This window comes from Musca domestica, unplaced genomic scaffold (assembly GCF_030504385.1).
Source record: "Musca domestica strain aabys unplaced genomic scaffold, Musca_domestica.polishedcontigs.V.1.1 45, whole genome shotgun sequence".
Classification (NCBI taxonomy): Eukaryota; Metazoa; Arthropoda; class Insecta; order Diptera; family Muscidae; genus Musca; species Musca domestica.
This window is the reverse complement of record NW_026712335.1, coordinates 7,654,668-7,666,933: the sequence shown is the minus strand read 5'-3', so window position 1 is coordinate 7,666,933 and position 12,266 is coordinate 7,654,668. Positions and strand designations below refer to the sequence as shown.

The 12,266-nt window shown below is 37.6% G+C and overlaps 1 protein-coding gene across 1 annotated transcript; it reads left to right on the top strand.

The window, feature by feature from the left end:
• Window positions 1-9,255: 9,255 nt before the first annotated feature.
• On the top strand, window positions 9,256-10,692 carry LOC131804481 (myosin-10-like). Its single transcript, XM_059127422.1, has one exon. It carries the CDS (start codon window positions 9,256-9,258, stop codon window positions 10,690-10,692), a length of 1,437 nt encoding a protein of 478 aa, XP_058983405.1.
• The last annotated feature ends 1,574 nt before the right edge of the window (window positions 10,693-12,266 follow it).

The window sequence follows — 12,266 nt, the reverse complement described above, 5'->3', positions numbered from 1 at the left end:
TTACGAATACTGTATGCTAGAGAAATAGCCTGAAGTGGGAGCATATAATGCTACCTTATGCTGCTCTCGCACCGAACAGAAGGTAAACAAAAACCACATTTTGTGGTCATCCCAAGACTATGTAGTCTTAAATGCATATTTAAACATCAAACATTTAATCATACTCCATCATACCGTTTGCTACCAAACCTCAACTGCCTACCATGGATGCAGGCGTGCGACTTAAGAGTATGCAATACCCATTTCCGTTTATACCAGCGTATGTGTGTATGAGTGTGATGTGATGTTGAAATGATTGGTGATGGGTAGAGCGTTTTCATCAACAACGTCATCATCTTCCTCGTTCTCATCCTTTGCCTTGGCAGTGCATCGCAGTAGCCTTTCTTTCTTCGATGTGTAAATATTTATTTGTTGACTTATTAAGTGTTAAATATGTTCCCTACCACTACTTCTACTCCATTACTTACTTAGTTAGTTATAAATTTAAAGGAATACGAACGCCAACACATCTGTTTGCTACCTCTACTCTTGAATATGTGAATGTTCTGACTAGAGTTTGTCATCTTCATTACGTGATCGAATATTATTAACTGACTTGATAATCTTTGGGAAGGAGAATTTTTAGTATTCAAAAAACAAGTAAGGGGAGATGAGGAAATGGGTGAGTGACTGACTGACATATCAATGTATAGAAGTGCATAATCGGAGAGTAGAGTGTGCCCAAAAATGTGCTTAATCGAAATATAGGTTTTAGATTCCATGTCTATTTGGTCAAAATTCGTGTCAACATATTCAATAACTGTAGGAAGAAGCAAGGTTCCAACTTTGCATATCACAATTTTTATATACTCCGCCATGTGGCTACAGAGGGTAGATATCATTTGATACGACAAAAACGTACCTCATCAAAATAACGGTTCTAGACCTCAGGTTTCTTTGAAACAAATCAGTTTCAGGAAATATGAAGTCGACCTAGGGGTGTATAATAACTCTCGAAGGAAGTATCCGATTTGGTCTAAGCTCAGACCCTTATCGATATGAGAGAAGAGCTTGATTGTCTTCAAACTTAGCACATTCAATATTTACATAAATATTTATAACTAGAACTAGAGACAGTAAAGGGTGTGTTTTTATGAGGATTTTTCTCTCAGCCATATGGCCGGAGAGGGGATTAACGGTTTGGACCAAATCCGTTTCAGGACATTTGGAGTCGATCTAGCGATGTCCGTCCTTCAATAACTCTCGAAGGGAGTATCCGATTTGGTCCAAACTTGGTACATCGTAATATTATTATCAAACTTAGAGCGGATTGGGCAATATCGAACTGCTACTTCTGATACCTCCCTCACAAAAGGTAGAGATTTTCAAAAATATATTTTATAGCATAGAAAGTGAAAGGAAAATTCGATTTTGCTCCAAATTGGCAGATCCTAATACTACCATCAGTGTTAGGTCAGTTGCGAAAATGGACAATATCGATCCACTCCATCAAATACCTTCTCCACAAAGGGTGAACATTTTGTCTTCAAATTATACAAAGCACAATATTTAAAAAAAAAAAAAACACAAGGTCTGGTGTGAAGTTGGAATATATCGGTCCACTCCTTCTGGTACTTCCCCCACAAACTCATAAAACGCGAAATTAACATCCGGTTATATTCAGACTTGGCACATCTGAGTACTTCTATCAACACAAGATCTGTTATATAGATGGTAGAGATCGGACCATTCCTTCTGGTACTTCCACCACAAAGGGTAAAATCCGGAAAAGATATCCGGTTCTCTTGATATTTCACACATCCCATTATTTCTGCTGACCCATAATTTTTACATTTTTTTTTAAATTTTATTGAATGAAAACAAAAAAACGTCGGAAATAGCATCAAATTTTAGAATAATTTTAGATTTGTTCGAATTTGCCACCTTTGGCACGAATTATGGTCTTCAAACGGTCAATGAAACCGTCACACGCTGCCCGAATGTTGCTCTGCGGTATTTAGGCCCACTCCCGGCGAAGCGCTTGCTTGAGATGATCGACACTTTGGTATTTTTTAGTGCCAACCTTGCTTTCCAAACTACACCAGACACAATAGACAAACGGATTGATATCCGGAGATTTTAGTGGCCATTGTGCGCTGGAAATGAAGCGAGGAACCTCATTTTGTAACCATTCTGAGTGCGATGGTGCTGAGTCCAGTTGGAATTTCCAAGATCTACGGCCAAATTGTTTGTGTGCCCAAGGCTTTAATACACCATCCAGAATATGTTCGCGAAAATATTCGGCATTTATTCTGATGCCGCGGTCGATTAATACGAGCGGAGAGCGATCAACGGCTGTTATGGCGGCCCACACCATCATCATGGCCGGTGCTTGAGTTCTGGTGGCCAACTGAAGGTGCACATTTTCAGCTGACCTCTTTGGCAAGTAAACACGATCATTTTGTTTGTTAACAAACTGCTGGACAACGAATCGGCAAATTCGGCAGTTCACCACCTTCGGCGAAGCAAAGCAACTCTTTATTTCTTTTTTTGAGTGTATTTTCTTTCTGTTGCATTTCATCTGAATTTCAATGGCTTTACCCCTAGCTCATTTTTTAATATTTGCCGAATGGAATATTGCGATATGTTCAGCTCACGAGCCATTTTCGGCCACTGAGACGCGGGTTTCGATCAAGTCGCTTCTTTATTTTTCGAATCATTTCTGCTGATGTTGCTGTTTTCCTTCGTCCACTTCCTTGATGTCAGGCTACGCCAGCAGTATCACGGTAACGAGCGATTGTACGAGACACAAAAGATTTATTCACACTTAAATGCTGGAGTGCTCTAACGATAGCCACTTGTGGTTTTCCAGCCAAATATAATGATATAATGGTATCACACAATCACGCTTGAATTCCATCACGAATAACTTTTTTCTGGAAAATTCTCACCAAAATGCTTTTGTACGCTTGTAAACAATAAAATGAGCTGTCACTGGAATACTTTTAACAGCTGTCGGACGGGTGGCTTAGAAATGACAGCGGTCTGTAAATGGTTGCATTTTTGCATCTCACTTTGCATATCTGCGAACGCCTTCTGGTACCTCACCCATAAAGGGTCACAATTTCCAATTCTTTTAACTGCCATAACTTGGGAAACAAGTCAGAGATTCTTTACAACGTGCTACATCTAAATATTTTTCTCAATAAGAAACCTGAGATGAATATGGAATTTATAATTTTTCACAAAATTGTATACAAATGTTCGATTTTCTTGAAGCGCGGAAATGGAATATGTCAGACGACTATATCAGGTACCTGGTGCACATTTTAGCATTTTCTAAAAATTGTCACATATCTCATATAAAGCGAAGAAACCTCTCGATATAGTCCAAACCTGGCACGTCGCAATATCTACTCCATAGCTGGTAAACGATTTAAATAATCATAGGAGAAGTCAAAATATATTAAAATAATTGAATATTGGCAGAGGGGATGCATCTGTCAGCAAAACCGACTGATACTTTTTAACTTATTATCCCGTTTTTTCAATATTCAAACCAAATATTTAAATAAAACAAGTAAGCAAAGGCTACAGTCGACCGAGGCCGACCGTTAAATACCCTACAACACTATAATAAACGATACAGTTTATATAGGCGAGATACTCGAAAGAATTCCACAAGATATTGTGACAAATGATAAAAGAAAACCATCAGGTTTCGTTCTCTAATTTTCGAATAATAGCAACTTTAACTAATTTGCTCATTTCCAATTTATTGGAAGATGTTGCACGTCAATGGTCTTCCTAGATCTGGAACCAATATTTCCCAAAGACCTATAATCTCTCAGAAGTGGCAAAAGATTAACATTTATTATTGGTATTTGAGTGAAACGCATCTATATGAGATACAGACATTTGACTATATTCTTCAACGAAATCAGCGTTACGAAATAGTCAGAAGTGCGTCTTTCCTGTATTTGTGAATTCTCCAAAAAGTCACTGGATAGACATTTTCGTATTTTGTCTACAAAAGTTGGCAAACTATGTCGCACATTGAATGTTTTTGGATGGCCATCCAAAACTGCTTGGCTTTTTGCAATGCCCGTAACCCCCATTCAAATGTGCGTGAGGATCGGGCAATAATTACGACCTGCTGACAATTTTGCAGTTTTTTTGGTCCATTTCAACCCCTAAATATATGGCGATCATCTCCAAAAAGAGTAGGCTTCTATTCTGATCCTCATATTATCTCCATGCAAAATTTCGTAAGGATCGGGTCATAAATGCGATCTGTATATGATATTCTGATATCCTGACTACTTAGTTTTGTTAGCTGTAGAAATATTCCCAAATGTTTAATTCAAAATGAAAATATGCCAAAAATATGACAAAATTAAAAAAAAATATGAGAAAAAGTTACAAAATCAATATTTTCATCTTTAGAGAGATATTTTTATGCGATTTTTTGACGTTTTTTCTTTCCTGCCAAGAGGCCATTCTGAATTAATGAGAACTGTCGAAATCAGTTCAGCCGTTCTCGAAATATATGAGATCTTTCAAGCATATCTTCTTTGATAGACATATATATCGCACATATTTTGCTATATATCCGATTTGTTGGATCTTAACATCAATGTAAAGATCAGAAGTAACCTTGCCATGGCTTTGTGATTTCGCCGGGATTTAAAATATTCTCGGTTTAATGAAAAATTTTGAATTTTTTCAACACAAAAGATATGGTCTATTTTACCCGCTAAATATTATCCGATGACCACCCAAATTGGTAGACTTCTTCCCCGCCATAAACTCTAGCTACATGCGAAATTCCGCGTCGATTGGTCTATAATTGTGACCTGTAGAGCAACTGCAAAATCAGAAAATTTTTCAGTTTTTGGTCCATTTCAACCCCTAAATATTATACAATCCTCTCCAAAAGAAATAGGGTTCTATTCTGACCTTAACCCCACCTACATTTTAAGTTTCGTGAAGATCGGGCCATAATTGGGACCTGTAGAGTGATTACAAATTAACATGGACAGACGGAAAGACGGAGGGACGGACATACATAGCTAGATCGACTCAGCTCGGCGAGATAGGAAGATCCATATATACTTTCCTATGTGGGAAATCAATATTTCGAGGTGTTACATAATTTTTGGCCCAATCAAACTTATAATACCCCCAACACATAGTGTTGTAGGTTATAATTATGAATTAAAAATCCAATTATCTATCTCAAAAAATATAATTTTTCTTTGAATCCTTAAATATCACCTTTTATTGAAAAGCCCTTTGCATATTTTGAAATATTGCAAATGAAAGGAAAAAATAGCATCCTCTATATTCAAAACTAGAATATGTTTAACTAGAACGAGTTTCCTCAAGAGAGTTTCACTTTGCCTCTAACAAATAACTTATACAAATATGAAAGCACTCACAGTAAATTACTGTACTTTTAAGTTAATAACAAATGGCTTCGCATTTCAATGTGGCGCCCAATTGTTTTGTTGACATAATGAATGACTGTGCAAAAATTGGTGATGGCAATAAATTTAATTGAAATACCATTTAAATGAGAATAAAAAACGTGCGTGTGTTTTACGCTTTAACCGAATAATTGATCTTGGCCCCAACACGCCTTCGGGATACACTTACTGTCACCTTTGAGTATTTTTGGTTGGCCTGTAACCTAAATTGCTGTGCAAATGTGTTTGCCAATTTATTTTCAAAAAATTGTATTTACACTATTAATTAATTTTAATGTTTATTTTATTTCATGTCGCTGTCGTTATGGGATGTTAATGCCCTGTCATCGAGTGTGGGAAAGTTAAAAATCGATTGACCGACCAGCTCATAATCGCTCGATTGCCAATGTTAGCAATGTTAAATATTGTTTTTTCTCTCTGTCATCTGCCATAAATCTCAAATTGTGTTCGGCATTATTCAAAGCTATTAAATTCCCCCTCTTCCAGATGTAAATTTCATTTAAATGCTAATGTCCAATAAATATTTGCGCAAGAAAAATAATGTTTCTAGACAATTTATTTCATAACTGGACATTGAAAAATAAAGATAAATAGCCAGCTAATGTATTAAATATGAAAGAGATAGATGTAAAAGCACTTGTAATGGTTTATGGTGAATATGGAAGGTTGTAATCACTGTCGGTATTCGAACTTTGAATACTCTCCACCATTTGGAAGGAATTTTCAAATTTTCACAGAAAATAAATAAATAAATATTGGGGCCTATACCATGGTACAATAAGGAGGTTGAACAGCTTCGTAAAACTACAAAAATACAGCCATGAGGCTATGCCCGCTTCCTGTCAGACTCATTCAAAATTATTGTTTTCATTTTTTTCATATTTTTCCTCATTTTTTAAAATGAGTTAAAAAGCGCGAAAAATTAATGAAATGTCTGGATTTTTCTCTCAAAAATATGATCCTAACTGTTCATTCATTTAATTTCATGGCTATATTGGTTAATAGCGTTAATGCGCGAGCCGCAATTCATGTGTCTTCCAATCATTAGTTGTGGAAATATTTTTTTTTTTTTTTCATTTTTCAAAACAATAAATACATACACAAAATTGGCAGAAGTCGGGCACACTTAGAAAAAAATTGTAATCAGCTGTTAGCTCTACCTTACCTTTTTATTGTATCATGGCCTATACGAAGAGTGGACCTGCATAACAACTTTTGTCATAGGCCAATACAATATCGGGGGGGGGTACCGATATGTGGGTGCTGTACGAAGACCTGAACCTGCATAGTAAATTTTCTATCACAGGCTGCAGTACCCATTAGGAACTGTAAATAGGAAATTTGGAACAATTCCGGGGAATTATATCGTCATCAAAATACCGAATATAGGGAGGTACCCTTATTGAAGGCTATACAAATAACGGGACCTGAATTGAACATTTTTTGCAAGGGGAGAACAGACCTACCGAGAATCCCAATTGTAAAGTTTCACCTAATTTGGTTGGAATTGAAACCTTCAAGATCCCGAAATCGTGAGTTACCTGAATCAAACATTTTTTGCAGTCCTATCGAGAGCCCCAATTGTCAAGTTTCGTTAATGTGGTTGGAAATTGTGGCAAAAACTTTCGAAATGCCGTACAAAATACCACAGGCCAATATAACCCATTTTCAATACCATATACAGGATGAGTTTAAAAAACTGCAACCAATTTCAGACCACTCTCAATTCTAAGCCACTCGTCCGACAGCTGTTAAAATTATTCCAATGACAGGTCATTATATTGTTAACAAGCGTACAAAAGCATTTTGGTGAGAATTTTCCAGAGAAAAAGTTATTCGTGATGGAATTCAAGCGCGATAGCGTGATTTCTTTATATTTGGCTGGAAAACCAAAAGTGGCTATCGTTAGAGCACTCCAGCATTTAAATGTGAATAAATCTTTTGTGTCTCGTACCATCGCTCGTTACCGTGATACTGGTAGCGTAGCCCGACGTCAAGGAAGTGGACGGAAGAAAACAGCAACATCAGCAGAAATGGTTCGAAAAGTAAAGAAGCAATTGTTCGAAATCCGTGTGGCAGTGGCCAAAAAATGGCTCGTGAGCTGAACATATCGCAATATTCCATTTGGCAAATATTGAAAAATAAGCTCGGGGTAAAGCCATTGAAATTCCAAAAAGTGCAAGAACTTACACCGCAACAAGAAGAAAATAAACTCAAAACAGCTAAAGAGTTGCTTCGCTTGGCCGAAAGTGGTGAACTGCCAAATTTGGTTTTCTCCAGTTTGTAAACAGTTTTCAGCAGTTTGTAAACAAACAAAATGATCATGTTTACTTGCCAAAGAGGTCAGCTAAAAATGTGTACTTTCGGTTGGCCACCAGAACTCAAGCTCGCCGGCCATGGTGATGCTGTGGGCCGCCATAACAGCCGATGGTCGTTCTCTGCTCGTATTAATCGACCGTGGCATCAGAATGAACGCCGAATATTATCGCGAACATATTCTGGAGGGTGTATTAAAGCCTTGGGCACGCAAACATTTTGGCCACAGACCTTGGACTTTCCAACAGGACTCAGCACCATCGTACTCAGCTCGCGCCACCCAAAAATGGTTACAAAATAAGGTTCCTGGCTTCATTTCCAGCGCACAATAAGCATCAAAATCTCCGGATACCAATCCGTTTGACTATTGTGTCTGGAGTATTTTGGAAAGCAAGGTTGGCACTAAAAAATACCAAAGTGTCGATCACCTCAAGCAAGCGCTTCACCGGGAATGGGCGAAAATACCGCAAAGTAACATTCGGGCAGCGTGTGACGGTTTCATTGGCAATTCGAAGGCCATAATTCGTGTCAAAGGAGACCGATTCGAACAAATCTAAGCCTATTCTGAAATCCGATGCTATTTCCGACATATTTTGCTTTCATTAAATAAAATTTAAAAAAAATGTAAAAATTATGGCGTTTGACTTTGTTGCAGTTTTTTATCTCACCTTGTATAGTCCATAACTGGCACGTCGCAATATGTGTGTCGTATTATTTAGGTCCGATACGAAATGGATAATATTGGCCCATTCCTTAGGGACCCATTCTACAGAGAGTTAATAGTTTGAATAATTGTTCACGGATAAGTGAACATGTTTTTATAATAAAAGAGAATAGCGGGGCTACCTAGTGTAGATGAGAGGGATTTGTTAAACTGGGATCTTCTTAATACAGTCCACATGAAATAAGATAAGAAAATGTGGTGAGCAGACCTTCGAGTTAGAAATAAATAATACAGAATTTTCAATTGCTGCATGTGTTATGGTGGAGTTAGATTATGGGATGTAATCTTTACTCAGACTGATAAGCAAGTGCAACATGTTTGCTTGTCACATGTGAGATAGCTATGCGTGTGTATGACCTCCCCCTAAGATTAATGGTGGCATGGTGCATATGCATGTGTACGGTTGGTATCTATCTCTCTCTCTCTCTCTCTCTCTCTCTCTTATTTACACTTAATTATAATTTAGGTTAAGTCATATTATCACAACTAGTTCTTAAGAAATGTTTTTAATAAATAAATTCAGTGTCTTACAAACGCTCAAACGGAAAAGACGTTTGGTCTTTTAATTGATCCCAATTTACATTGGTCCACCGAGCCGGATCGGTAGAATAAATGTTGAAGAATTTGCCTTAACATCGAGGAAATTCTATCAGGCTAAAATTGGTCTTCAAGAGTGGAAAATTACCGAGCTAAAACTACAGCTGGAATTGTTCCCATACAGAAGAAATTTATAAGCCAAATAAAAGGATGCTGAGTCAGAAGGAGACTTCAGCACAGAAGACTGTGGTGGCGGTGCACACCGAGGGGGCTTCATATTTGAAATCTTCAGAAAGAAGGGGTGATGCATATGCCCAGGAGGACGAATCGGTGAAACGGCCGGCAATGATGAAAATAAAGGAAGAGGCTGCCACTCTTCTCGAAATGATGGGTACAATTATGGAAATAATGAGTACCTTAAAGACGGAAGAAGCCATAGAAGGCGTATTTGACTTCGCCAAAGAAAAAATTATGGACGCGGCAAGAGACATAATATTGTATCCAGACGTTCAAAGGCGGTTTTTAGAGATGCTTCTAAAGAAGTCGAAACTAGCCGCTGCTATCAGAGCAAGTCAGCCGAATGGGACAGCGAAGCTGTATTTGGAAGATGTTAAGATCATCTTTAAAGTCACGCAGGCTCTTAATGTGGAGGCCAAAGAGAAAGTCCTTGGCTTGAAGAAACAAGTGGCCTGCATAACATCCAAATTGGACGTCGAGCGAGAGGGGCGCGAAGCAGCGGTAGCCGCAATGAGAAAAATGGAATGTGATATTAAGGAAATGGAGTTTGCCTTGATTTCACAGAAAGATGAAAAAGAAGATGCCCTCAAACTTGTCTCCAAATTGAAGGAGGAAGTCGAAAATGCTGTGTGTGTTACCGAGAATACCAAGGACAAATTACGAGCGGCTAAACAGGAGGCAGAACGCGAGGGCAAGGCGTTGAAGGCGGTAATAAGACAACTTAGTGATGAGTTGTCTTGTGCAAAAAGAGGACGACTTGCAGCTGTAACCGAACGTGACGGGTTGGCTGCAAATCTAGAAGCTGGTGAAGAAAAAGAAAGAAGGATATTTCTGCTGGAGGCTGAAATATTGCAACTTAAGGAAGAGTTGCTCATATCGCAGAAAGCATCCAAAATCGAGGCTGATGAATTGGCTGCAAAATTAGTGGTCAATACCAACGAAGAAATTATGGTTGAAGAGGTTTATATGGAAGACCCAATTGCCGAAAGAGAATCAACTTTGGAAAAGGTAGATGAACAGCTCCCTGGAAAACTGGACACAGGGAGATTGGAAGACGTCGAAGATAAGCTATTTGACAGCGAGATGAAAACTAAGAAGAAAAACAATCTGCGTCGCTGGAATAATAAGATGCTGGAAGACGGTCAAGTTGTGATGAAGATGTCTAGTGGAAGTGGTGCAGCGAATAAAATACAAGCCGGAGTGACAGAAAATTATGAACACTGGAACGATAAACTGTCCAAAGTCGGTAAGATGGCGCTGCCAGAGAAGGATGAGAACTTTGGTCACAGAAAGAAAACAACACATAAAATGGATTCAGCCTGGAAATTGAAGCCGGCAGATAAAGGAGGAGGGATGTTCAAGAGAGCCAGGCTGGAAAGATGGAGGAGTTACTTGGGTGCTATAACTTAACTTCTTTTCTCTCAAAATGTCACTTCTATTAGATCTATTTTATTGTTCATATTTGTAATTTTTATATTTTATATGTATTTTTGCCCCTGCCAAGAATGTTCACGGATAAGTGAACATGTTTTTATAATAAAAGAGAATAGCGGGGCTACCTAGTGTAGATGAGAGGGATTTGTTAAACTGGGATCTTCTTAATACAGTCCACATGAAATAAGATAAGAAAATGTGGTGAGCAGACCTTCGAGTTAGAAATAAATAATACAGAATTTTCAATTGCTGCATGTGTTATGGTGGAGTTAGATTATGGGATGTAATCTTTACTCAGACTGATAAGCAAGTGCAACATGTTTGCTTGTCACATGTGAGATAGCTATGCGTGTGTATGACCTCCCCCTAAGATTAATGGTGGCATGGTGCATATGCATGTGTACGGTTGGTATCTATCTCTCTCTCTCTCTCTCTCTCTCTCTCTCTCTTATTTACACTTAATTATAATTTAGGTTAAGTCATATTATCACAACTAGTTCTTAAGAAATGTTTTTAATAAATAAATTCAGTGTCTTACAAACGCTCAAACGGAAAAGACGTTTGGTCTTTTAATTGATCCCAATTTACAATAATCATAACAGAAATCAAAATATATTTAAAAAATCGAACATAGGCTGGGGATATACGTCTGTCGGCTACACCAACTGATACTTTTTAACTTGTTTTATTTAAATTTCGACCCTTTGTGGGAATGTTACCAGAAGGAGTGGACCGATATCGCCCATTCCCGAACTCGATCTATGTTTGATAATAATATTACGATGTACCAAAGTTGGATCAAATCGGATACTCTTTCGAGAGTTATCGTGCGCACCAGCCAAACGGCCGGACATCGCTAGATCGAATCCAAATGTCCTGAACCGGATTTTGTCCATAGAGAACTAGGGTCTATAACTCTTATTTCGATGAGGCACGTTTTGGTCGCATCAAATGATATATAACCTTTCTAGCCATAAGGCTGAGGGTATAATAGTAATTAAGCAAAAATGTAAAGCAACGGATTTCTAATATTTTTGCTAAAAAGGAAAAATCTTAAAAATCATTAAAATTGGTTGAGCAATAGACGAAATAAACGAAAACAAAACAGCATACAAATTAAAAAAACTGAAGAACATAATCGGCTCTTATACACAAAAATAAAAATAAATCGTATATTTCTATTTTTTAAAATTATTGAGTAATTTGAAAGGTAGCAGCCGACCCTCTCAAGCAAAAGAAAAAAAAAAAAAAGAAATCCGTTGTTAAAAACAAAAGTTATGCAGGTTTAAAATTGAAAATCCAAGAAAATCGGATTTTCTCTATATATACCGTTATAAAATCAATTTTCTATGTGACCCAGAAAAACCAAAAACATATTTGTCATCTATGGGCTCCCACAAACTAGAATTGGAACAATTGAGCAAGCGTGTATTTTTGCTGTCGCACAGTGTTATTTGCCCATTTTTTATACCCTCCACCATAGTATGGAGGGTATATTAAGTTTGTCATTCCGTTTGTAACACCTCGAAATATGCATGTTAGACCCCACA

Excerpts from the sequence above, each read along its gene's own strand:
- LOC131804481 (XM_059127422.1), top strand. The coding sequence starts at position 9,256 with ATGCTGAGTCAGAAGGAGACTTCAGCACAGAAGACTGTGGTGGCGGTG.